The sequence below is a fragment of the Pseudorca crassidens genome, chromosome 11 (genome assembly GCF_039906515.1).
Source record: "Pseudorca crassidens isolate mPseCra1 chromosome 11, mPseCra1.hap1, whole genome shotgun sequence".
NCBI lineage: Eukaryota > Metazoa > Chordata > Mammalia > Artiodactyla > Delphinidae > Pseudorca > Pseudorca crassidens.
The window spans coordinates 1653019-1674920 of NC_090306.1; the positions used below are offsets into that span (position 1 = coordinate 1653019).

General features: G+C 53.8%; 1 protein-coding gene across 1 annotated transcript in view; it reads left to right on the forward strand.

The window, feature by feature from the left end:
* CACNA2D4 (calcium voltage-gated channel auxiliary subunit alpha2delta 4) overlaps positions 1-21902 on the forward strand; it is a 91356-nt gene that overhangs the window by 33348 nt on the left and 36106 nt on the right. The window contains exons 23-30 of the mRNA XM_067698599.1: positions 731-817; positions 1312-1383; positions 9729-9790; positions 11239-11306; positions 13377-13422; positions 13497-13594; positions 14917-15010; positions 20800-20895. Coding sequence (XP_067554700.1) covers positions 731-817; positions 1312-1383; positions 9729-9790; positions 11239-11306; positions 13377-13422; positions 13497-13594; positions 14917-15010; positions 20800-20895 — 623 coding nt within the window. The remainder of the gene's footprint in view (positions 1-730; positions 818-1311; positions 1384-9728; positions 9791-11238; positions 11307-13376; positions 13423-13496; positions 13595-14916; positions 15011-20799; positions 20896-21902) is intronic.

A 21902-nucleotide genomic window follows, 5' to 3' on the forward strand; every position in this document is an offset into this window, starting at 1 on the left:
GTGCAGCATACTCGATGCCCAAGCAGAAGATGGTAAAGCTGTGACTTAACAGTGCATCACAAGGAAGGTCAAGGGAATCTAATGGGCTGAAAACTCGGTTTGACCTGTCGGGCGAGGTAGCTGTCCTGGATTAGCAGAATCAGAGGCAGCGGTCAGAGCCGTACGATGTTTTGGTCTGCACGGGTCACACCCCACCCCACACTGGTCAGACTCCACCTGAAATAGCGACTGTCCCAGGCACTCTGCTTCGAGAGTGACATTGACAAAGCAGAAGAGAATCAGAGGGAGCTGAGGCATCTGCGAACTGGGAATGTTTAGCTCGGGGAGGGGACGTCTTAGCAGTGACGAGCATCCCCGAAAACCCTCAGGGGGGTCGGGTGGAAGCTCTCTCTCTGTGTAGCTCCGGGGAGAGGCCTAGGACCCGTGGGTAAAGTCACAGGGAGGCAGGTTTCAGCTCTGCATGAGGAAGAGGTTTCTAACAACGCGAGTCCAAACCTAGGACAAGCGTACTCGCGATGGGAGCTCCTTGGTGTGTGAGATACTCTCCCCGAGGCCGGGAGACCATCTGACTCAAAGGTTGGCCAGGGCCGCTCTGCCTTGGGGGGAACGTGGCCCGCACGACCACGAGGAATCGCTGAGCTTCTCTGGGTTGTGACTGTGCCAGACAGGCTTTCTGGAAGGGCCGGGGCTTGTGTTAACCTCCCGTCTCTCCCCCGACTGGCGCACTCAGTACAGAGAGGGGAAGAAACTGAAGCCCAAGCCCAACTACAACAGCGTGGACCTCTCGGAAGTGGAGTGGGAGGACCGGGCCGGAACCGTGAGTGGGCAGCCGGGAGGGGGTCGGTTGGCTGGACAGCGGGTCCCGGGGCCACAGGCGCTGAGCTCAGCCCCCTGCCTTGGCCCAAAGCAGAAGCAGTGCCTCTAACGGGCAGCCCTCCCACCCTCCACAGAGAGAACAGTCTCTTCCTCTGGGGCTGAAGGAGCACACGTCTGTGAGCCACAGAGTCTGGGTGTGAGGGCGTTTTAGGCTGGCCTGGGTGTTGGAAAACTTGCATCTCAGGGCTCGGCCACCTTGTTCCCTCGCCCATCAGCCCACTGGGAGCATCCTCTGAGTGAACTCCAGAATCCCAGCTCAAGGGAACCTGGCAGCCGGTCTACATTGCCACCTGTAGCCTGCTTGCAGGAGAAGGGGGAAAACGCAGCGTGTCCCCAGGGGTCACCTCCAAGGCAGTGTTCATTGCTTCATGGTCCTGTGTGAGCCGAGTTCTATTATCTGTTCTATTACTAATTCTATTATCTTTCCCCCTGAAGCTGAGAACAGCCATGATCAACAGGGAGACAGGGTCTCTCTCCATGGACGTGAAGGTTCCGCTGGACAGAGGGGTAAGGCGGTCGAGGGAAAGACTGGGGTCTGCTCCCAGGAAGCGGTGTCATGGTTAACTGGGGTTGGTGGTGGTGACAAAGGACCTGGCTGAGTTCGAGCTAAAACCTTGAGAGCTTGCTGGAGCCTGGAGGGCCCTAGTGGGGGGCCCAGCCCAGCGGGCATCGGCCCCATGGAGCACCGGCCGGGGAGCTACCGCTCTCCAGGGCCTGGTTCTCGGGGCCGCAGAGCGAGGCCGTGGCCAGCCCAGCCCTTCCAAGTCTTCCTGCTGCCTGCCATGTGGCCCTTTTGTTGTTTATGGTGGAAAGGGGGAAAGTGACAGTTAATTTTGCCAATCGTTAGCAGCTCTTGTAAAACATGTTATATGGGAAGAGGTTGAAAATAATTGCTACTCCGTAGAGCAATTTCCACCCATGGCAACCACAGATAATCAGGCCAGGTCCCCGCAGCCGTGCCATTCCTGTCACCACAGACCCGCGCGTCGCTTACAGAAGACCGCTTCATCTTCTCGTTGAGAAGGTCCCCCTGCGTTTGCACTGGCGGGGCTTTGTCCCTTGACATATTTGCAAATGTCACCTCCTCCCTCACGGCCACCCCCGCATCCCCTCTGCTGCCCATCGGCCTCTGCGGAGAGAACGCGGGCATGGGTCGGCAACTATTAGATCCAAGTTCTTCCACAAACACGGACCCCCGTGGAAGCCTAACAGGAAAGCGCTGGGAAGGAAAGCAACTCTGCATTCCTTTTAGATGCGTGCGCTGGTTTTCACTGGGACACGTCTCATTTCTGTGGGATCTGCCTGTTGTTTATAAGCTCCGGGCTGAGAGGGGCCCCCCTCAGGCAGGCTGGGCAGCATCCCTGATGTCCCACCAGGCCCAGCAGGTCCTTCTCTTGATCCAAAAAGGCAGAGGTTTCTTCCACGCGCCTCCACCCTTATCCCAACCGGACCCCTGCTCCTGGGCACCAGGGAGCGCGCAGCCACCCGGCACTGCCCGAGCACATCAGGTGGGACCTGCTTCCAGGCTACAACGTGAGTTCCACGCACAGGGTGAGGTCTAACTCAGACCAGCTCAGGAAGGGCTCCCAGTGCCACGTCCTCATGTGGCCTTCACGCTTCTCAAAGCGACCGAGGGATGGTCCTAACCAGATCCAGGCAGTCTGGACGTCTCCTGAAACCGCTGTCCAGCCCTTCAGAACGTGTTCACTGCTGTTAATAAACCGTCCAGGTAAAATTTGCAGTTTGACAAAGGCTTCCGGGCATGCGGTGCTCTGACATGAAGAAATAGGGTGATGCTGACCGTGGTCACGACCGGGGTGGACATTTCCCAGCACATCGAGTTCTCGCCTTACCTCCACTGCAACGAATCATGATGATGATGCCAGCTCACATTTATGAGAAGCTGGACTACACTCCATAAGCCCTCACTCACTTCCCACAACCCTGTGATGTATGTCCTGTCCTATCCCCATTTTACCGATGCGGAAATTCAGAAAGCAAAAACTTGCCCGGGGCGACGTAGACCAGCGGCCCCCAGCCTTTTTTACACCAGGGACCGGTTTCGTGGAAGACAGTTTTTCCCCGGATTGGGGCGGGAGGAGGATGGTTCAGGCGGTAACGCGAGCGGTACTGCGGACGAAGCTCTGCTCACCCGCCCGCCTGCCACCCACCTCCTGCTGTGCGGCCCGGCTCCTAACAGGCCGTGGGCCGCTACTGGCCCGCGGCGCAGGGGTTGGGGACCCCGAGGTAGACGATCAGTCTCCAGGCCTGTGTGCTTGGGTCTGATTCTGACCACACGCTCCCGACCGCGGCGGTGCAAGGCCTTCCCGTGGGACAGGCCCTGATTTCTCCACTCACTCTCCAGAACGAAAGATTTCCCGGGTCTCTTTAGAGATGCCTTTCTGTCCCTTCTTTAAATTCACTGTCTTCTCCTCTCCCTCCACCCATTACACCATGACTCAGCCCTCTTTAATCAATCGTTCCTCTCTTTACTCTCATGCCCGGAAGCTCCTGTGCCTGCCCGTGTAGACGGGACACTTTGCTGGTACGAAGGACACCATGGTGGAATCCAGCCTCTCACTGCTGTGGTGATGGTGCCCCTCCCTCAGCTCAGCCTACGTCTACCTTACGGGGTCCTCAGCAGAAACACCCTTCAGGTCTAGGCCCAGGGAGGCTTTCTTAAAGCATTGTGGGAATATCCGATATCATTCAAGCCATTCTCCTGGCAGGCCATAACCTGCTTGGTCATTTTCTCCAGGGAATTTTGCATGCGTCCTTATTTCCCAGGGATTAATTCAGACCTTTCTCCATCTCCCCTAAACTCCAGACAGGCAACTATGGTAGTGCTACTGAGGACAGTGGCAGCAGCCCAGCATGATGAGAGCAGGGCCCACAGACTCAAAAGCCTGCGGGACCAGATCAGCCGAGTTCAGGAATGTAAATGAGAGAAGCAGACAAGCCTCCGTGCTGCGGAGCCTGGGAGCCACGGCAGGCTGCAGAGTGCGGGCCCCTCGGAAGGATTCGGCTAGGAATCCATGCTGTTAAGCGTGTGCAACTAATTCCAAAAATGTGAGAAACACAGTCTGGCCCAATATCTAGGGTCTCCAACTTGTGAGGAGCCCACGAGCTAAAGAGGCTTCAACCCTTGAATCGAGAGAAGTGCACGGAGTGAGGTGTACGCTTATATGGCTCTTTCCCCAAAGGGCTCACCCCAGTCCATCTGGAATGGAACGACTAGAAGTCAAGCAGAGATCTGTTGTTATCATCTTGAAGTGTCAGAGAACAGACTTTGGGCTCCCAGAGTGTCATAAAATGAGGGGAGATACCCCAGAAATGAGGGAGTCACAGGTGGGCTGGCCCTAACATATGTATGCAAGTTCCTCTCTAATTCCTGACTGACCTTGAAGCTACGCATCTCCAGGGGGACTCCAGGCAACAGCTTGAGAGCTGGAAGTCAGAGCAGGGACTTCACTGCTTCCTGTGGTCGTGGGGAAAATTTGGAGTCACACCAGGGTGAGGAGGCTCAGTAAATACCTCAGAATTTTCTTTGAAAGCACAGAAGAACTACACCTTGGGAGCAAAGACTATGTCCCAAGACCAAGGGATTCACCCTAGACCTAAAGACAAAGTTGAAGCAGACCCACCCTAGGGAAAATGTAATCCAAGTCTCTGAAGCTCAAGGTGGTCAGCCAGCCATTTCTCTGCTGAGTAAAGTAGAAATCAACACTCCCTGGAGGAAGACAGAGTATCTACAACCTATTCTCCACAATAGCCAGCAGACACATGAAGAAACAAGATGACGTTTCCCTTCTTAATAAAGCAGTCTTATTTGTGATCCATAGAGGACCCAGCTACTGAAATTAGAAGAAGGACTTTCAAGCAGATATGATAAATAGGCACAAGGAATTAAAGGATAAGATGGTCGTCATGAGTGAACAGATGGAGAATCTCAGCAGAGAAATGTTTAGGATTTAATCAGAGAAGCAGGACCACTACAAATGATATGAATATAGCGTTTTATTGTAGGGGGTAGACCTAATGAAATGGTGGGAGCTGGTAAAAATGTCTACAGAAGGCAGGTGTCTCTGCCTCTAGTCATGAGCTTGAAGTCATCGTAGGTTGGCAGGGCCAGCGATTGGGAAGGAAAACTGGATGAGATGTGGGAGAAAGCAAGAACAAACTGGAACCCATGAGGAAGAATAGGAACCCATGAGGACAAACTAAAACCAGCATCCGTCTCCCACTATCTCCAGCCACAAGGATGTGGGACCTGCAGAAGGAGCTCATGCCCTTCACCTGGGCCTGCACGCTCACTGGCTCAGATCTCAGAGAGACTGAAGGAGGAGGTCCAGTGGCAGCTGCCCGTCCCAAGAAGGGAAGCCAGCAGAGCAGAGTGAGCTGCCGCAGGGCCCCATGTGCTGTACCCACTCCAGTGTGTAACACGGCCGCGGCTTTGCTCTCCCGTACAAATCTCACGCAGACTCCTCATCTGGCCAACCCTAATTTGGAACCATACAGGGAAGTGAGTCTGAAAAAAATGTAATTCCAGCTTAGCTGACTTGACACAGTGTAAGACCAGCACAAGAACCAAGTGGAAATTCTAAAACTGAAGAGTGCAACACCTGAAAGGAAATTCCTACAGGATGGAATTAACAGCAGATGGGAGGGGAAAGGACAGTGACTGTGAAGACAAATAGAAACTATCCAATGTAAGGAACAGAAAGAAAAGTGTTTTAAGAAATTATTCTTCAGTTACCTGTGGGTTAATATCAAGTGGTCTAACGTATGTCCTTAGAGTCCCAGAAGGAAGGAGAAGGGACGGAACAGAAAAAAGTATTTGAAAAACTAATGCCCCAAATGTCCTGAGTTTAGTGAAAAACATCAACCAATAGATGCAAGATTCTCAGCAAAACCAAGCAGAATTAAAAAAAAAAAATCCACACCTAAACACACCATAGTCTGCCTGCTGTGAATCAAAGAGAAGGGAAAATCTTTTTTAAAAAGTAAATTTATTTACTTATTTATTTATTTTTGGCTACGTTTTGTCTTCATTGCTGCGCGCGAGCTTTTCTCTAGTTGCGGTGAGTGGGAGCTGCTCTTCGTTGCAGTGCAAGGGCTTCTCACTGTGGTGGCCTCTCTCGTTACGGAGCATGGGCTCTAGGTGCGCGGGCTTCAGTAGTTGTGACACGCGGGCTCTAGAGCCCAGGCTCAGTACTTGTGGCACACGGGCTTAGTTGTTCCGTGGCATGTGGGATCTTCCCGGGCCAGGGCTCGAACCCGTGTCCCTTGCACTGACAGGCGGATTCCTAACCACTGTGCCACCAGGGAATTCCTGGGAAAATCTTATTTAAAAGCTAGAGGAAAACAGTAATAGGGGAAAACAATAGTAAGAATGATGGCTGACTTCTCATCAAAAACAATAACGTAATGTTGTTAAAAACCAAAAGAAAAAACTGTCAACCCAAAGTTCCGCATATAGAGGAAATATCCTTCCAAAAAGAGGTGAAGTAAAGACAGATTCAGATAAAAGAGATCAGAGTTCATCACTTGGAAAAATGCTTGAGGAATTCTTCAGGCAGAAGAAAAATGACACAGATGGAAACTCAGATCAACACAAGGAAATGAACAGCGTTGGAAATGGTAAATACGTGGGCGAAGTTAAAACTTCATTCATTTTTTAACTCCTCAGAAAGACAACTGACTATTTAAAGCAAAAATGTTGACATTGTATTGTAAGGTTTGCAACTTGTAGGATACATGGCAACTGCCACACACAGTGGAGTTATCCCCTTACATGAACAGATTAAAGGAAAACACCACGTGGTCATCCCAACTGATACTGAAAGAGCATCTGACAAAATTTAACTGGGAACAGAAGGAAACTTCCTCCATCTGATAAAAGGCATCTGTGAAAAAGCTCACTTTTAATGATGAAAGATTGAGCACTTTCTCCCTAAGGTTGTGAACAAGGTAAGGGTATCTGGTTTCACCACTTCTGTTAACACTGCTCTGGACCTTCCAGGACCTATCTTTGCAATAAGGCAAAGAAACAAAATAAAAGGCACAAAAATCAGAAAGGAAGAAGTAAAACTCTCTTTGTTCACAGTAAGATGATTGTTTACATAGAAAATCCCGAGAATCTGCAAAACAGCTGCTGGAACTAACAGGTAATTGAGCAAGTTCACAGAATACAAGGTCAATATTATAAAAATCAATTGTATTTTTATATATAGGAGCAAACATTTGGGAAATGAAATTATTTTTAAGTTCCAACTTCAATAGCATCAAACAATATAAAATACTTAGGAATCAATTTAACAAAGACATATACAACCTCTACATTGAAAATGACATAACACTGCAGAAAACATGTCAAAGAAAAAAATAAATAGAAAGATATAACCATGTGTATGGGTTGTAAGATCAATACTTCTAAGATGTCCATTCTGCCCAAATTGATCTATAGATCCAACACAATCCCAATAAAAAGTTGAACAGACTTCTTCTAGACATAGAAGACGGTGATTCTAAGATTTATATGAATATGCAAAGGACCTAAAATGGTCAGAACTGTTGAAAAAAAGAACAAATTTGGACGATTCACACTCTACCTGATTTCAAAATTTACTGCAAAGCTACAGTAACCAAGCAGAATGGTATTGACATACAAATAGACAAATGGATTGATGGAATGGAACAGAAACTCCAGAAATAAACTCACGTGTCATCAGTAGATTTTCAGTAAAGACACTTTGACAAATCAATGGAGAAAGGAAAATCTTTTCAACAAATGGTGCTGGAACAACTGAATAAATGTATGAAAAAAATAGACGTTGAGACACACTCACACTGTACGCAAAAATATTTGAGATGTACCGTAGCTCTCAATGTAAACCCTAAAACGGTAAGCCTCCTACAAGAAAATGTAACTGAAAGTCTTCACCACCTGAGGTTTTGCAAAGATTTCTTAGACAGAACACCAAAAGCACTAAACATTAAATAACACTTGATAAATTGAACTTCATCGAAAGGCACAATTAAGAAAATGAAAAAGCAAGGCACAGACTGTGTCCAGACGATAAAGAACTTCTCCAAATCATTAACAAAAAGACGAACAGCCCAACAAAAGTGGGCAAAATACTTGAGCAGACACTTCGCGAATGAAGAAACAGACGCGACCCACAAGCTCACAGAAAGATGCCCAGCAACTTCAGCCGTCAGGAAGGCGCAGATTAAAACCACTTTCATACGCTCTATCATGGCTGAAATGCAAAAGACTGGGAACACCAAAGGCTGGCAAAGATGTGCAGAAACCGGAACTCATGCATTGCTAGTCAAAGTACAATAAAATAACTGGGACATTGGCAGTGTTTTCTAAAGGCAAACGTGATTCACCATATGACCCAGCAATTCAATTCCACTGTGGGTTTGGTCCACAGCTGGTTTCCTATAGAAGTAAAACTTTTTTGCCACCTTCTCCCGCCACGTCCCCTGCAACATCTTACTCCAGTTTCCAACATGGAAGTAAAAAAGCCAGAAAGAGGTGAAGGAAATAAGAACAGCTCCTGAGCCCAGCACAGTGTGTAGCTTTCCCAGAAGCATCCGCTGTGTCTGTGGACGGCACAGCCCGCAGGGCTTCGGAGCCCGGAGTGAACACTGCTCTTCCCGTACTGGCCCGCTAAAAGCATCCTCACCACCGCCCAGTGGCCTATGCAGGGGATGCTCTCGTTACCCCTGACTTACGAGCAAGAACTGCGATGCCCGGGTGAAGTCACTTACCCAAGCGCACACAGCCTGTGAGTGGCCGGCTAGGCTTAGACCAGGTCTGTCTGATGCCCTTGCCCGTCCTTAGCCACTGTGCCCCCTCCCCATGCCCTGACTTGTGCAAATTCAACTAAACCTAAAAGTGGCAGCTTTGAAAGGAAAGAGCCGCTGTCAAGGGCGCCGTGGCCTGAGGGCTCTGGGCTCCGGAGCCCGGGGGGGGGGGGGGGGGGGCTGTGGGCGGGGCGTGCAGGTGGCTCGTACAGGTGTGAGCTCAGCTGGCAGCCTTCTCTGGTCCCACCTGAACCACAGTCGCTGCCCAGCGCAGGGACCACCAGCCACCCAGGCTCTCTAGTTAACTGACATTTACTAAAATTTGAAACTTCTATTCCTGAGTCGCACATGTGGTGGCTTGTGGCCCCATATGGGACAACGCAGGTCTGGACCGTGGCCCTGCATTCAGGCATCCCCCAGGGGCTGCAGCGTGCTGGTGGGAAGGGATCTGCCTGTGGCGTCACTGAGAGGAGATGTGAGGGGGTGGGGTTGGGGGGATGTAAGAAATAGTGGAGGAGCACCAGGTGTCAGGTGGGAAGGGAGGGAGGGGGTGGGAGGGAGGGAGGGGTGGTCAGGAAGGAGGGGCATGGGAGGGAGGGAGGGGGTGGGAGGGAGGGGGGAGGGGTGGGGGAGGGAGGGGTGGGAGGGAGGGAAGGAGGGAGATGGGAGGGAGGGAGGGGTGGGGGAGGGAGGGGTGGTCAGGAAGGAGGGGCATGGGAGGGAGGGAGGGGTGGGAGGGAGGGAAGGAGGGAGATGGGAGGGAGGGAGGGGGTGGGAGGGGTGGGAGGGAGGGAGGGAGGGGGTGGGGGAGGGAGGGGGTGGTCAGGAAGGAGGGGCATGGGAGGGAGGGAGGGGTGGGAGGGAGGGAAGGAGGGAGATGGGAGGGAGGGAGGGGGTGGGGGAGGGAGGGGGATGGGGGTGGGGGAGGGAGGGGGATGGGAGGGAGGGAGGGGAGGAAAGGGAGGCGGGAGGGGAGGGAGGGGAGGGACGGTTGGCGCTCCCTCCCCAGCAAGCACCTTTCCTGGTGCCTCTTTCAGAAGCGAGTTCTTTTCCTGACCAACGACTACTTCTTCACGGACATCAGTGACACGCCTTTCAGGTGAGGGGCCGGGTCTTGTCTGCAGGGGAGGGATGGGTGCAACATGAAAGCCGACAGCTCAGGTGGGACTTTCAGGTCTGGAGGTGGATTTACTTCTAGGTAGTTGGCAATTTTGTGGTAACAGAAGAAGACTCAGGTCTGCATTCTGAGGTCTGCACCTGCTGTGCCAGTACAGCCCGGTGCGCAGTGCAGCCCGGTGCGCAGTGCAGCCCGGTGCGCAGGGCAGCCCGGTGCGCAGTGCAGCCCGGTGCGCAGTGCAGCCCGGTGCGCAGGGCAGCCCGGTGCGCAGGGCAGCACGGTGCGCAGGGCAGCCCGGTGTGCAGTGCAGCCCGGTGTGCAGGGCAGCCCGGTGCGCAGGGCAGCCCGGTGTGCAGGGCAGCCCGGTGTGCAGGGCAGCCCGGTGTGCAGTGCAGCCCGGTGTGCAGTGCAGCCCGGTGCGCAGGGCAGCCCGGTGCGCAGGGCAGCACGGTGCGCAGGGCAGCCCGGTGTGCAGTGCAGCCCGGTGTGCAGGGCAGCCCGGTGCGCAGGGCAGCCCGGTGTGCAGTGCAGCCCGGTGCGCAGGGCAGCCCGGTATGCAGGGCAGCCCGGTGCGCAGTGCAGCCCGGTGCGCAGGGCCTGGAGCCACCACGCACAGGCTGTGACCTTAGTCAAGTTTCTCAGCCTCTGTGCTTTAGGTTCCACCTCTGTAAAGTAGGGGTAATTACAGCTGCCTTTGGGCGGAACTGGGTGGATTAAATGACATGATCGACCTAGAGATTTTAAGCAACGCAATCATAAGCAATTGTAAGATGAAAAATGGGATTTGAAGAGCTCTCAGGTTCCCTCCCACCACATAAATATTCACTCTAGTATCATACAGTTTAGGGAACAAATGGGGCTTCTCTCTGAATTACCCATTTCTCAGTGAAGGGTGGTTCCCAGCCCTGACTGCTCCTGGAGCACCTGTGGGTCCTTGTAACATCGCCAGCGTCCAGGTCCTCCTTCTTACCTTACTTGGCATTCCTGGGGTGGGCCCGGGCGCTCGTACCCTGTAAAACCCCCCGACCCAAGTGGTTCAGGTATCCAGCCAAGGTTCAGAAACGATGCTTTTCCTGACGAAGGCATGGTGGGATTCTCCAGGCAGGAGGGGCCTCCCGACTGCGGGACGCGTGGGACACAGAGACCCCTCCCCGTCCCTGGGGGCCCCGACAGGTCCAGGGTGAATCTGACAAAATGAGAGTGGAGGGGGCCTTTGTCCTGTCGTGTCCAGCGTCCTTCCCAGGAAAAAGGCTGATGACAAAACAGAAGTGCTGCCTGTGTTTTGGAGGGGACGCCGAGGGCCAGGGCGGGCGGGGGCTGGCTGTGCGCCCTGTCGTGGGTGTGGGAGGCTCGGAGGCTCAGAGGACGAGGCTGGGCTGGGCCGTGGGCACCAGCTGGTGGTGAGCCGGCGTCCTTCACTCTGCCAACAGTTTGGGAGTGGTGCTCTCCCGCGGCCACGGCGAATACGTCCTCCTGGGGAACACGTCTGTGGAAGAAGGTGGGTTGGCCGGCGCCCAGGACTGGCGGACAGTTCGGAGGAAAACTGGCTTCTCCGGGAACACGGGGCAGGGCCATCCAGGCAGGGGCTCTGCGGGCAGGGCTACGTGGCTAGAGGGGCCTGGCATCCCCGGTTCCAGGGCCCACAGGGTCTGCTGGACAGTCGCCACAACCCGCGGAGTCTAAGACCTGCCAGACAGGTGGTCAGACTCTGGGCGGCCTTGCTGGACAGGGCGGGGTTTACCTGTCAGACCACTCAGAGGGAAAGAAGAGGCCTGGGAGGGCGAGTGGGCGGATCCGTAGCCGTTTGCTGGGGCTGCCCCCAAAACTGGCCAGCTTCTCTGTTCTGGGAGCCCCGCTCCACCCAGCGCCTCCAGGGCAGTGTCCCTCCTGCCCCTCCCGGCTCCCACTGGCCCTGGGCTTGTGGCTGCCACTCTCCCGACTCTGCCTTGGTCATCACACAGCTTCTCCCCTCGTGAGTCTCAATTTTCCCTTCTTATCAGCGACCTCATCTTTTTTTTTTTTTTTTTTTTTTGCGGTACGCGGGCCTCTCACTGTTGTGGCCTCTCCCGTTGCGGAGCACAGGCTCCGGACGCGCAGGCTCAGCGGCTATGGCTCACGGGCCCAGCCGCTCCACAGCATGTGGGATCTTCCCGGACCGGGGCAGGAACCCGTGTCCCCTGCATCGGCAGGCGGACTCTCAACCACTGCGCCACCAGGGAAGCCCAGCGACCTCATCTTAACTTGGTTACATCTGCCACGATCCTATTTCCGGATAAGGTCACGTTCACAGAGACTGGGGTTGACACTTCACACATCTTTGGGGGACATAATTCCACCCATTACAGGAGCCTGTGGGATGTGAATGGGGATGGGGGGAGGCGTGTTGCAGGGGGATGGGGGGAGGCGTGTTGCAGGAGGACGGGAGAGAGACCCTCCACCCCCACCCGCCCTGGACTTGCAGCTGCCTGGGCGCCCTGGGAGAACAAAACCCACGCGGGCCCTGGGACATGTCAGGAGGTCCTCGGACGACGCGGCCACAGCCCTTGAACCTCACGTTCTGTCTGTTCTTCCATTTCCGACCCTTGGATCATCTCATCCCCCCGTCTTTCCCCTCCATCCTGCTCACTCCCACTCTCTCCTGGAAACCGCACCCGCAGGTCTTCCTTTCTCTGACCTTCTCCAGAGGGTTTTCTATAAATCCAAACTGGACAGTGCCGCTGCTAAAGGCCTTCCATGACCTGTGGCCCCTTTTCATCTCTCCTCGCCCGAAGCTTCAGGGTCTGCCCTGGGCTGTGCTGCCCCACCCTCTGACCCCAGCCCACCCAGACGCATCTGCGGTCACTTTGCCGGGAGCTGTCCCAGGAGGAGCCTCCCCCAGGCTCCTGTCACGGCTCGTGTCCATGACGCCAGGACACTGACCTTCCCTGTCTCCCACTGTCCCCCCAGAAACCAAACTCCCTGGGCCTCCTTCTTCCTTCCTCTTCCTCTTCCCAGACGTGCCCAGATGTCACCACTGCAGGACAGAGGGTACATCCCTTACCCTCGCTGTGGTGAGACCCACCAGGCATCCATGGGCTTCCGGTGGGGAAGGCCGTCGCCCCTGAGCTGTCCGCCTGTGTGTGTTTGTCCAGCACCATGTTCAGTGACTCCACAGAGGCCCTTGGCATGCCATCATCCTTTCCTTCAATTAACAGATCTTAATTGAGTACCAGTGGGTGCACAGGAGGGCATTCGTCCATTCAGTCGGTCAACAAACACGTGCTGAGCACGCCGCCACAGACATGCAGGGCCCCGCGGCTCGGTTCGGTACAGTGAAGCCAGGGAAGCCGATGTCTCCTTGAGGGCGATCCCATCGGGCAGGTCCAGGAGGCAGTGGGAAGGAAAGCGTTTCAGAAGCAACGTGACAGTGACAACGGCGGGACCTGTGCTGGCCCAGCCGTCCTGTGGGCTGAGATTCCGCTCTGCCCGGGAACGAGGCAGGACACGGCCCAGCCCTTCCCCGATGCTGTTTCTAGAGCACTCGGTACACAAACTCTGGGCAGTGGGTGAGCGTGGACTTTGCTTTCAGGCCTGCACGACCTGCTTCACCCGGACCTGAGCCTGGCCAGCGACTGGTGAGGACGGGGGCTCGGGGCAGGGGGAACAGGGCAGGGTGTGGGCTCTGGGTAACGGGCTCCGTGGGTTCCAGGATCTACTGCGTCACGGACATCGACCCCGAGCACCGCAGGCTCAGCCAGCTGGAGGCCGTGGTCCGCTTCCTGACCGGGCGGGACCCAGCCCTGGAGTGTGAGTGACTCTCCGGCCCCGAAGCTCAGGACTCCGTGGGGACACTGGGCTGGGAAGAGGGGCCCCATCTGCAGACCTCACGATGGCTTAGGGAGAACAGGGAGTCCCCAAAGGAGAGGACAGAGCCAGCCTCACTGGGGCCACGCCGGTGACTGAGAGCTCTGGGACCTGCAGGGGCACAGGTGTGTCCCCACGGCAGGGAGCGGGGTCTCTTTAAGCGTCTGTCGCCCAGGCACTGTTAAGGCTCCCACAGTGAAGGATGCTGGCCTGCCCATCAGGTCCGTCCCCACCCCCAGCCAGTAGCTGATGTCTGCCCCCTCAAGTCCTCGCCTCCTGGACGCCGTGTCTGTTGAGTGTTTCCTAAGCCGGGTTCCCAGGTGACCCCACGTCCCTGCACTAACGCAGCTGGGGAGTCACAGGGCCACCCTCCGCATGGTCCCTTTTCTTCCTCTTTGGAAGGAGGCACGGGTCATCCTCTCCCATCAGCCTCCCGCTGGGGAGAAGACCCCGCTTCCCGTGTCCGCCTGACAAGGCCTCATTCATTCATTCATTCCACCCACACGTCTGCGCCGGGCCTGGGGGGCAGAGGGGCAGTGAAGCTGCCTGTGACCCAGAGGCCAGGCCCTTGTGCTCACGGGGCCTGTGCTCTAGGGGAGGAGACAGGTAACCGGGAAGCGGCAGGGGGTGTAAAGCCGTGAGCAGGTGCCCTGGGGGAGAGGGGGCTGCTCTAACCGTGGCCGGGGGGCCCCTCGTCAGGAGGCGTCACTGCAGCTGAGGACAGAAAGGAGCCACCGAGTGGATCTCTTGGGGGGTCGGGGGAACGCTGTGCTGTGGAGGTGAGGGCCGCCCGTCTCCGAGCAGGTGTAAATGCCCAGACCGCACGCTGTCGGGCGGGTGTGTGCCGGGTGGATTTCACCACAGTGAACGTAAGAATCGTGTTAGAGGGGCGGAGGGGGAAGAAAGGGCCGTCCTCGCAAGCAGGGGGCGGGAGCATCTGGACCACGTGTGCACAGGCCCCGGGGCAGGTTTAGGCGCTCGGGGAGGCGTGGGCACCACGGAGCCCAGTGGCGAGAGGGAGGGGAGGGGAGGGCGGCCGGCGGGTGGGCCTCCTGATTGCATGGAGCCCAAGAGCTGGGAAGGCCTGGCAGCCCCTTGGTTCTGCCCACACGGTGGAGGCTGAGGACGCGGCCTCCTGGCCCCCTGAGCTGCCCTCCTCCAGCTCGAAGCACGTCTCGCGCCTGAAGTTCAGGGCCCCTGGGTGGGGCTGAGCTGAGCTCCTGACCACGGGGGAGTAAGAGGGTGGTCTCCGTATTTTGCCCCAGGCGACGAGGAACTATTGCAGGAGCTGCTGTTTGACGCGGTGGTGACGGCCCCCATGGAGGCGCACTGGACGGCACTGTCCCTCAACACCTCCGAGTACGTCCGTGGGGCTGAGGGTCCCGCCCCTGGGGCCCCTGAGCTGAGGCAGGGCCTCCTGCTGTGTCCTTTGTCCTGAGAGGAGGGTGGGAAGGTGTGGGAGGGACAGCCCCGGGACAGCAGGGACTTGACAAAGCTTCCTCGAGGCCCCTGCTGCTGCCCCCTCCCCTCCCAGGGAACACCCAGCCCACGCCCCAGGCCCAGTTCCCAGAACCCCTCCCTTGGGGCTGGCTCCGGCTGTGAGAGCCCATTAGCCGAAGGGCCCGGAGAGAGCGGTTCAAGCCGACGGGGGCCTCGTTTCCAGCAGGGAAGGTGAGTCCAAGCCCCGTGGGTTTCCTCTCCCCCTCTGCTCTTCGTCACCTGGGGCTCTGGTGTTTAGCAGGAAGGTAGAAAGAAGAGATGAATGGACGTGAGTGTGTGAGCGTGTGTGTGCATGTGAGTGCCAGGAGGGTGTAAGGTACTAATGAGGCAAAGGATGCAGGGGCCACACCTGTTCCTGAACAGTAAGAGTCAACTTCGACATCAGGACGACGTCAGACCTCTCCTAGTGCTGTCCTCATGAAAACACCGACAGAATCTTATAGGAACAAACACCTGTTTAAAAAGCAAGATGCAGAACAGTGCCTGGTGGTACGCTACCATTTCTATCAAAGGGGGAAAAACATAATATAGGGGGTGTGTATGTATAAAATATCTATGGAAGGCTATATAGGAAACAGTTCTCACTGGTTGCTTCTGGTCAGAAGAATGGGTAACTGAAACAGGGATGGAGGGACACTTTTCACTATATAACTTGGCCTCTCACTGCTGTGGCCTCTCCCGTTGCGGAGCACAGGCTCCAGACGCGCAGGCTCAGCGGCCATGACTCACGGGCCCAGCCGCTCCGCGGCACGTGGGATCTTCCCGGACCGGGGCACGAACCCGCATCCCCCGCATCGGCAGGCGGACTCTCAACCACTGCGCCACCAGGGAAGCCCAATATATAACTTTTTGATACCAATTTGAGCCATGTGACTGTATTATCTATTCAAAATTAAATAAAACTGAAGAATGAAGAATACAGAGGGCCAGGCACTGTTCCAAGTGCTTAGTGTACATTAAGCCTTTTGATCCTCACGAGGACCCTACCGTATAGGTCCTACCATTATCCCCACTTTACAGATGAGGAAGCCAAGGCAGAAGGAGGTAAGTAATTTGCCCAAGGTCACCTGCCTCAGAAGTGGCCGCGCTGGAGTCAGAACCAGGCAGCCTGTTTCCAGGGCCCGGACTCTTGGCCCCTGTGCTGCCCTGCCTTCTAGTGGGGGCTGGCTCACCAGGTTTGGAGAGAAGACACAATCTTTATCTTTCCAAGTTCAGAAATTAGCTGATTTTTTAATGTTGGGAAACATTGAGGAACACATATTCTTGACCAGGGAAAGAATGGCTCAGGAGAGATGACCTGGGGTCATCAAAACAGCATGGTACTGGCAGAAAAACAGAGACATAGATCAATGGAACAGAACTGAGAGCGGAGAAATAAACCCACACGTATGCGGACAAGTACTGTTTGACAAAGGAGCCAGGAATGTACACTGGAGAAAGGACAGTCTCTCTAACAAATGGTGTCAGGAAAACTGGACAGCCATATGCAAAAAAAAAAAAAAAGAAAGGAAAGAAACTAGACCACTGTCTCTCACCATACAGAAAAATCAGCCTAAATGGATTAAAGACTTCAGTGTAAGACCTGAAATCATAAAACTGCTAGAAGAAAACACAGGCAGAATGAAGTTCATTCGGAAGAACAGGCAAGAATTGCCAGGAAAACGCTGAAAAAGAAAGGCAACGAAGGAAGGCTGGTCCCACAAAACAGTAAAACGCTACAGAACCTCTGCAACTTATAAAGTGTGGTTTTGACACAGGAACAGACAGGCAGACCAAGGGAATGGAAAAGAAAATCCACAAATTCATCTAAATGCACGTGGAAATTTAGTGTATGACAAGGGCCTCGTGTCAGACCAGGGAGGGAAAGATGGACTGTGTAATACTAACCGGTTTGAGGGCCATCTGCAGAGCAATAACGCTGTATTCTTTCCTCACACCGTAGACCTGGATAAAGTCCAAATGACGCAGAGATTTAAATGTAGAAAATGAAACCATATAAGCGCTAGAATAAACCATGCGCCTGTTGCTGTACAATCGAGGAGTGGGGAAAGCTTTCCCAGCAATGGCTCAGAATTCAGAAGCCATAAGGGAATGGCTGATAAATTTAAGAACATAAAATGTTTATTTGGCAAAAAAAAAAAAAAAAAAAAACCATGAGCAAGGTGAAAAGAGAAATGACACACTGCAAAAATGTTGGCAACTTAAAAAAACAAAGAAAGAGTGACTGTCCCTATATTACATATGTGTGGTAGAGAACTTCAACAATAGAGAAGTGAACGACCAACGACTTACGGGGAAAACGACCAAGAGGCGGTTCAGAGACTTCGTGCAGCTCGTCCTCAGTTGTATGAAACAGTGCTCAATCCAGCTCATAATAAAAGGATTTTGCAAGTGGAAGGTGGACTGAGGTTGTACTTGTCATTTAGACTGACAACCATTTACGTTTGCTGACGGGCATTGTCACGAGACTGTGGGGAATCAGACATTCTTGTGCGCTGTTGGTGGGAATGCAAAATGTTTCAAAGCCTGTGGAGGGGAATCTGACAGTATCTACCAAAGTGACATATGCATGTACACTCTGGCCAACGATCCTGCTCCTGGGAATGCATCCCAAAGACATACACGTGCGCTGTTCGTAACAGCAAAAGATTGGAAATAACCTAAATGTCCATTAGTAGGAGCCTAGTTAAATAAACCCTGGTGGCTCCACCTAATGGAATACTATGTAGCCTTGAAAACTGAGAACTATGTATATTGCCACGGAAGGTCTCAGCAATGGAGAACATTGTGTATAATAATACCCTGCTGTTTATCTAAAAGAGAAAATGCAAATATATCTTCATTGTTACTTACACGTCTATAAACATATATATGTATGTGCATATATATCTACATATTTTAATGGAAAAATAAACTAGTAAACAAAAAGGGTTACTTGTAGGAAGAGTGAAGGAACAGAGGGATGGAGACAGAAACAGACTTCTGAATATGCCTTATTTTGCGTTTGACTTTGGAACCATGTAAATGTTTATATCATTATAAAACAAAATTAACTTTTAAGAAATAAGCTCTAAAAATCTGAAAGCAAATGAAACAAGTGAACCTGGCTGTGTAGCAGGCTCGTGCGAGGACCACACGTCGGGGGCTTCTCTCAAGGGACTTGGAAACAGAACTGTAAACACTAAACAAAATCTTAAAAACTGTTCTTCTCAAACTACATGGATAGACAGAGCACATAGTATTGTTAATGTCATTAGGAACAAGATTTTCAACAAACGAGAAAAGAGGTGCAAATTTTTTAAATCAGAGAAGTTTAGATGGGACCCTAAATACAAGTTGGAAATATCGATGAACTCATGTATTTTCCCTGAAGGAAACAAAGAGGGGATCCTCGTCCACTGAAAGGACCAACCTCAGTGAGCACCCCAGACCCAGCTTGTGGACTTCCAATATCTACTTTAAGATGTTCTCACTAAAATGAGTCAGTGATCCCTGGAGAAGTGTCTGATTCCAGGTCAGGGGCCAGGGGTGGACAGAATGAGCTGGGGGCACCTTGTCATCCCAGGGGCAAGTCATCAAAGACGAAGGAGGTTTTGCCAACAGGACGTCAGAGCCGCACTGAAGGGGCTCTCGCCGGCCAGACGAGAGGCAGTCAGACCAGCATCACCGTAACAACAGCAGTAGGTAAGAGCACAGTAAACATGCTAAAATCCTGCGCTCAGAGTAATACTGAAGGAAAAACCTTCTTGGTCACCTTTGGAAGATGTTAGGAAACCTATTCATACTTGTACCAACTGGTGAAGAAACAGAGACACGATTCTTTATCCTGCCTCTTCTTACAAATTATGCCTCAGGATAAACAGATGTTGAGGAGAAGTTTTTCTTTAGTCAAGTATAAATAGAATAAAGAAGAAACCGAGGGGGCTTCCCTGATGGCACAGTGGTTAAGAATCCGCCTGCCAATGCAGGGGACACATGTTTGAGCCCTGGTCTGGGAAGATTCCACATGCCGCTGAGCAGCTAAGCCTGTGCACCACAACTACTGAGCCTGCGCTCTAGAGCCCGCAAGCCACAACTACTGAAGCCCGCGCGCCTAGAGCCCGTGCTCCGCAGCAAGAGAAGCCCGTGCACTGCAACGAAGAGTAGCCCGTGCACTGCAACAAAGAGCAGCCCCTGTTCGCCACAACTAGAGAAACCCCGTGCACAGCAACGAAGACCCAACACAGCCAAAAATAAATTAAAAAAAAAACAAAAAACAGTGAGATGTCACCTTATACCTGTTGGAATGACTATTATCAAAAAGACAAGCAATGACAAGTGTTGGCAAGGATGTGGAGAAAGGGGAACACTTGTGCACTGTTGGTGGGAATGTAAACTGATTTTGACACTATGGAAAACAGTATGGAGGTTCCTCAAGAAATTAAAAATAGAACTATCACAGGACCCAGCAATCCCACTTCTGGGTGTTTATCCAAAGAAAACAAAAGCAGACTATTGAAGAGGTATCTGCACCCTCCTGTTCACTGCAGCCTTATTCACAGTAGCCAAGACACAGAAACAACCCAAGTGTCCACTGATGGATGAATGGATAAAGAAGGTGTGGTGTGTATATTCAATGGAATATTACTCAGCCTTTAAAAAGAGGAAATTCCTGCCATTGGCAACAACATGGATGAACCTAGAGGGCATTATGTTAAGTGAAATAAGTCAGACAGAAAACGATGAATACTGCACTGTATCACTTATATGTGAGATCTAAAAAAAAAGTGTAATCATAGAAACATGGAGTAGAAAAACGGTTGCCGGGGGCTGGCGGTGGGATACGTGCATGGGGAGAGGCTGGTGAAGGGCACGGCCTTCCAGCTGTAAAATGAATAAGGCCTGAGGCTGGTGATTCTAGTTGGAACACTGGATTGTGTAACTGAGATTAGCTAAGGGAGTAGAACTTAAATGTTCACATGCACGCGCCGTGCGCACACACACGCACCCACGATGGAGGGAATCCTCTCACAATGTGTACCTATATCAAATCACCATAATGTACGCTTCAACTATCTTACAGTTTTATGTCCGTTACACGTCAGTAAGGTTGACATTTCAAAAAAGGTGACTCTCCCAGGTGGGGCATTGTCCCCACAGGGCCGCTCCGGGACCGTGAGAGAAGGAACAGCGCCCTCCAGCCTGCGGGCTCTCCCAAGTCTTGTTGGCAAAGGCGTGAGCTCTGCCCAGACTCCTCTTTGTGGATGTGGACAGTCTTCTCCTTCCCCATCTCAGGAATAAGGCAAACGTTTGCAAAGGGCTTCACATGGTGGGGTACTAAGTGTGTGCTGGTCACAAGGAGTTACTTTCCTTAGGTCCCGGGACAAAATCTCTCTTCCTGGGTTCCTTCCGTCTTCCAGAGCTAACTTCCCGCAAAGCTGCATGCACGCAGAGGGGCAGAGGCCCAGGGGACCCACGAATGAGGGCAGGTGCAGCCCAGGGATGCTCACAGCAGACGGCCAGCAGCATCCCCTCGAGAGACTGACCCACCTGCCCCCACCCACCCCAGTCAGAAGGCCCGGCACCGGGAGAGGCCTGCAGGTCCTCCCAGTACGCCCATCCCTCCTCCCCGGGCACATGGTGATGACTTCTGCTCTGTCTGCCCGCAGTGAGTCCGAGCATGTGGTGGACATGGCCTTCCTGGGCACCCGGGCCGGCCTCCTCAGAAGCAGCCTGTTCGTGGGCTCCGAAAAGGTCTCTGACAAGTGAGTCCTGCCGGAGGCCAGGGAGCGGGGTCCCTGGGGTGCCCCTGTGGTTTGTGGGCAGACCTGTGCCGGACTCCAAGAGTACGGGGGGAGGAAGGGTTCGGGTTTACAGACTGGGACAGCCGGAGAAGCACCCCTTCCAGCCAGGCTTGGTCCCATCCTGGGCTCATCCCCATTCACTCCCAAGAGGGGAACCAGATGCGGTCTTCCCGCCGGGACAGATCTCTGAGCAATGGGCTGAATCTTCCGGCCGTGCCCGTCCTTTGTCGACAACTTTCCCCTCCCCCAAGCCCGAAATTCTCAGATGGGGCTGATTCTGCCCCCTACCCTGGAGACAGTTCTGGACGTCACAGCTGGGGGAGGGCAGGGGGTTGCTACTGGCGTCCAGTGGGTAGAGGCCAGGGACGCCGCTGCACGGCCCGCAGCGCACTGGACGGCCCCCAGCCGTTTCCCGGGCCCAAAACGTCGGCGGTGCTGAGGCTGAGAAGCCCCGCCCCCAGCAAAGCCACCCGGGACCCGCCCACCAGGGCGTCCCACCCGGCACTGCAGCAAAGGGGGTGCCCGGGGGAGCATGCTGTGGTTAGGGGAGCGAAGCCACCTGCCACTCTGCAGACCACGAGACTCAAGGTGGGGGGCCGGCGGCCACCTTGGGGGGACAGCCAAGAGGTCTCCTGCGCAGACCTGACCCCAGTGTCCTTGCCTCCCGCCCACCCATGGCCCCAGGAGGACGCCATCGGGGGGTCTTCCTCACGGACTCCAAGACTGACCCGCCATTTCCAGGAAGCAGACGCTTCTAGGAAGAGGCATTAGGTGGCCCTCCCCCTCCCCACTCCCTCCCTGAGAGGTGGAAACCCAGGAAGCATCCTGCCTGGCCAGCCCTTCCTCCGCCGGTTAGAGACACAACAGGTGATCCAGGTGGACCAGATCCAGTGGGAGAACTGCAGACTCGCCCGAAGGCCTCGAGCCACCTGGGAACTTTCCTCCCCAAGCTCACCACCCTCATCCCC